General features: G+C 35.9%; 1 protein-coding gene across 1 annotated transcript; it reads left to right on the top strand.

Moving 5' to 3' along the window:
* Positions 1-4153: 4153 nt before the first annotated feature.
* On the top strand, positions 4154-4941 carry LOC130732728 (RING-H2 finger protein ATL5-like). Its single transcript, XM_057584720.1, has one exon. It carries the CDS (start codon positions 4243-4245, stop codon positions 4837-4839), a length of 597 nt encoding a protein of 198 aa, XP_057440703.1. The 5' UTR covers positions 4154-4242; the 3' UTR covers positions 4840-4941.

The raw sequence follows: 4941 nt of genomic DNA, 5'->3' as shown, positions 1-4941 counted from the left end.
GGGTTTGGGTTTACTGGGTTTTCCAGATCTGGCGATGGTGGGTTTGGGGAGGGGAAGGTGATGATGAGTTTTCTCATGGCGAGATCGCTTTCTCGGATGTGGGCTGAGGGAAGGGGAAGGGGAAGGGTAAGGTTCTGGAAGCATAAATTTATGGGTTTCGGGAAAAAGCTGGTTGGGAATAAGAAGGTTGAAGATAAGATACGACGGTGAATTGTTACAGGGAAGAAGTTAAAAATGAAAAAATCATTAATGGGACAGGTGTCGTTTTTTTATTGGAAAACAGTACCAACTGTATGAATGGTACTGTATCTAAGTTTTCCCCTTTTATAAAAGGAAAAAATCCATTGTAATTAAGATGAACACCTATGATATATTTTGTTTGAGTCTGGTTGACTCACTTTATAGGGTAGAGCGACATCATAACAATTGATTTAGTTGTTTTATTAAGTTTTTAAAGTAGGTAATCAATATTAATGGTTGTGATCAGTGACGGATCCAGAAATTTGATGTAGCGGGGGCAAAATATATATATAAATTCATAATAAAAAAATTGACATATAATATTAGAAGTGAAGACATTTTTTACTAAAGGGAACACAAATGAGGACATTTTTTACCAAAGACTATCAAAAACCACATACTTTTACTACTCAAGTGAGAACATTTAGCAATGTGAGACGCAAGTGAGGGCATTTAGCAATGTGGGACATCAGTGAGGGCATTCTTTATCAAAGAGGTCATAAAAAACCACATACTTTTACTACTCAATTTTTTTTCTAATGTTTTTTCCAGGATTAAGTGAGGGCACTTACCCTCATATCATTGAACTTGCATCCGTCCCTGATTATGATGACTTGCTTTACCCTCTAAAGAATTTATCTAAAGTTTATACTGTTTCTCTCAATTTAGATGAGTTGAATCGATCCGATTTCTGTCTCCCCGCTTTTTTATCTCTTGGTGTATGTGAATTTCTATAATATATCATATATAGAGCTTTGTGGCCTTTTTAATGAATCCATAACACTTTGCGGATCAATTATTATAGTGAGAAGTGCTAGCAACACTTATTTATACTCTCTTTTCTGCCCTCTTTCTTTAATTAGTTTAAATTCATATATGTCCACCAACTTGGATGTGGAGCTAAACGAACTCTACGTAGATTTTGACAAATTAAAGAAAAAAATGTCAAATAAAAATGTTACTAGTATTTATCAATGGATTATGCACTTCCATATCCAATTTTAAATTATGTATACATGTTCGTTATTTGTTGGAAATTTAGGTATGACTGATTGTATTTAAAAAGAACTAAATATAATACATGTAAATCTCTAAATGATAGCTTAAGTGGTAAGATATGTGGGATATATGGGGTTGGAGATGGAAGGTCTCTAGATCAATTATAGTGCTTTTGAAGCAAAAATTTAATATTATATTTTGATGTCGCTTCTTTTATTTTCCAAGCCTTGTTGTCTCTGCTGCAAAATTTCACCTCTACTTCAAGCCATCATCAACAAAGATACATATTCAACACCCTTAAAACAAGAACCAAGAGAAGCAGAAGACCATATATATGTCAGATGAAAGGAGTGCACAGACAACATAAGTTGAGGCAGCGGAGGTGCCACCGTAGACGGTGGTGGCTTGGCTCGTCGTGGCCTCGTGGGTACATGTGAGGACTAGAGCTTATTATAATTTTTGTGCTTATATTCTAGGCTCCAATGTTTTCACATAAACCAAAAAAAAAGGCTGTGTGTTTGGACAGGTGTTGGTGGACTTCTTTTGTTTTGGTCTCAACTTGGGGCAAGCCCGGTGTTGGTGGACTTCAAGCGTGGATTCGAGGCCATCTAAGTATCTTTTGACCCCAAAAAATTATATTATTTTATAGCAGAAGATCATCTTACATATAAATTTTTTTAAATGTTTAAAATATGATAGATTACATGTAAAAAAACAAACATGTAACTCCTTTTTCCACTGTAACCAAAAAATAAAAATGTAACTCCTGCACTAATTCAAGGACTCATGTTATATTCTAATGTAATTTGGCGATATTTTTCATATGTTATATTATTTCAAACTCGTTTTAATAGAATTAATGTTATAAATTAAAGTTGTTAAAAAAATGTTATAAATTTAATTTTAAAAAATGTGATAAATTTAAATTATCAAAATCAATTTTGTAAATGCCCTATTAATTAAAGTAAATAGACATACTTTTGCCGTAAAAAAAATTCAATAAACATACATTTTGTTAGTTGATTCAGAAAGAGCATAGCCAATTTTCCTATGTAAAAAACTAAAATGTTTTTTTCACGTATGTAAACAAAGAATTTGAGTGGCAGAGCAATTACTATTTCATATTTTCATATGATGATGAACTGCTCCAGGTATGATATTCCCATGGATTCCAATCTCATCCCATTGGATGATTCTCTTGTCTTTATCTTATTGTAGCTAATAAGTGGAGGGTATCTATAACAGGGTAGAATATAACCTGTTTTAACTTGACACGAACTTTTAGTTTAAAATTCTAGAGTAATCCTAACACGTCTTTGAAAAAAAAAAAACTTCATTAACAAGTATCCCCTAACTCCATCTCCAATTTATGAATTTTGAGTTCTGAGGTGAAAGGGTCTTTCAATTCCTCAAAATTTTTCCTTGATAAGCAAGAGGAACAGTATTTTTTCCTTTTTTGAGTGGGCCCTTAACAGAGTTTAGACAAGACCTTATCAAATTTTTGCATGTAGAAAACGATTAGAGACCAGAGTGGAACTTTAGTCTCATTGTTGAAATTTAGAGTTTTTGGGGGGGGGGGTTTTTTGCATAGTTTTAGGGCTTTTTACTTATGTTTTTAGTTGAATGTAATGTATCAGTTTGAGTGTGCATGTTCTGTTCTTATCTTTTTTGTCTATTTGCATTGCAATATCGTTTATTGGAACTTACATTCTGACTCGTTAAACAATCTTTTTTTTGTGTACTTTAAACATCTTTGAGAAAAAGAGAGCATGAGTTACATTAAAGCTAATTCCACTTGTTCGGTTTTTTCCACAATGTATAACAAGGATTGTTGGTCACTCAAAGCCATGCTGCATTGATATGAAACAACTTGGCTTAACACCACTAGTCCACTAGTTAAGGAGCAAGAGGGCGTGTTTGTGATCACTGCGCATAAGATAAGGAGGCATAACTTGACAAAGATTAATTAACATTACTCGATATATAGTTAGAGTAGTTGTGATGCATTATTAGTAACTTGCTTTTTTATCCATAGTTAAGTAACTTTCTTGCTAAGCACTTGTGCTCCTTTGGCTGCCTTTTTCTATTCATTCCATCTCTCAATCCTAGATTTGTTTTTCAATTTTCTTCTTCTTTTAAGAACTAAAGCACATGGAGACAGGCTCAAATTTCTCTCTTAAATGACAACTATCATGTGAACACTTTCTCAGTCACATTTGTTCAATTATATGGGCCGCAAATTGCAACTTTTTCCATGTACTGTGGTTTGCCGGATAAGAGTCAGTCACAAAACCAAACCAACGGATAAGTCCAAAAAAAGGTCTTGTCAACTGGTTACTTTTAATTTGGACTAAATTAACACTCCAAATAGTGCTCTCTTTCAAGTGGATCAGTGGCTACGAGTTTTTCTACCAAACATAATAATTTAGGAAAAATATATGAGGATTTAAAATTATAAATTGAAATTGTAACTGTTGATGCTAAGTTGGCAAATTCCTCAATTTAGAAAGGTTTAATATTTTAGTTAAACGTGTTACATGTATTTTAGCTTTGGCTAATGTTTTCAGGACACATCACAAGAATCCAACCCTTACCAAACCATGTCTCTTTCAAGTTTCAATTTCTCTTTTCTGAGATGCCAAAAGGAAGAAGAATAATACTAATCAAATTACTGCACCACCACACGGGAAAATGGAAAGATTCATAATAATAACTTAATAATAGTGATGAGAATTTTGTAAAAGTAGAAAAAGTGTGTGCCAGATAAACATCGCAATTCAATCAATTACAGAACAAAGGATGTTTGTGAGTGAGAATATATGAAATTCTAAAAGTAATAATCACTGAAAACTGATTCCACACCATCAAATCTAATATAAATACAGTTATAAAAATCAAAAAATAAGTGATTCTGCATATTATTATATATAATCTCACCAGTCAGTTCAATCCACAATAAAAACCCCTCCACTTGAGTTTGCATTCCACATTTCCTTCTCCGCCATGGCTATGGATCCTGACATTGAACAAAAGTATGTCCAAAACGGCAAGATCATGGTTGCCACTGCCATCCTTCTCTTCACACTCATACTCATTTTTATCTCCGTCCGCACCTACATCAACCTCTGCCGCCGTCGCCGCCGCCATGACCTCCTCTTCGCGCATCCACTTCCGACCACCGCTTCCTCCAAGGAAGAACGTCTTGACCCTTCCGTTCTCAAGTCTCTCCCCACCTTCACTCACTCCTCCGCAACCCAAGGCCACCTCCAGGACTGCTCCGTCTGCTTGTCGGAGTTCGCCGACGGCGACGAAGGCCGTTTGCTTCCGAACTGCAGCCACTCCTTCCACTCCCCTTGCATCGACGCGTGGTTCGCCTCTCACTCCACCTGTCCCCTCTGCCGAGCCCCGGTCCAACCGGCGCCGGAATCCTCTGCCGCTGAACCGCGCTCTGTTTCGGTTTGGGAACCCGGTGAGGGCTGCTCGTCGGTTCTTCCGGCGCCGATTGCGTCTCCAAGAAAGCCGTTAAGTATAATCGTGGAGCTGCCTGGGGAGGATAGAATTAGAGGGTCGGATTGGACACCCAGGAGAAAGGGGAGGTAGTTGATTCTCTATGTAACTCCACGTTTTTGCATAAGAAATTTCTATATGCAATTGTATAATATTCAAAAGAAACTTTGAAAGCAGTTCTATATTGTTATCAAA

The sequence above is a fragment of the Lotus japonicus genome, chromosome 1 (assembly GCF_012489685.1).
Source record: "Lotus japonicus ecotype B-129 chromosome 1, LjGifu_v1.2".
Classification (NCBI taxonomy): domain Eukaryota; kingdom Viridiplantae; phylum Streptophyta; class Magnoliopsida; order Fabales; family Fabaceae; genus Lotus; species Lotus japonicus.
This window is presented reverse-complemented; position numbering and strand designations above follow the sequence as displayed.

Excerpts from the sequence above, each read along its gene's own strand:
- LOC130732728 (XM_057584720.1), top strand. The coding sequence starts at position 4,243 with ATGGCTATGGATCCTGACATTGAACAAAAGTATGTCCAAAACGGCAAG.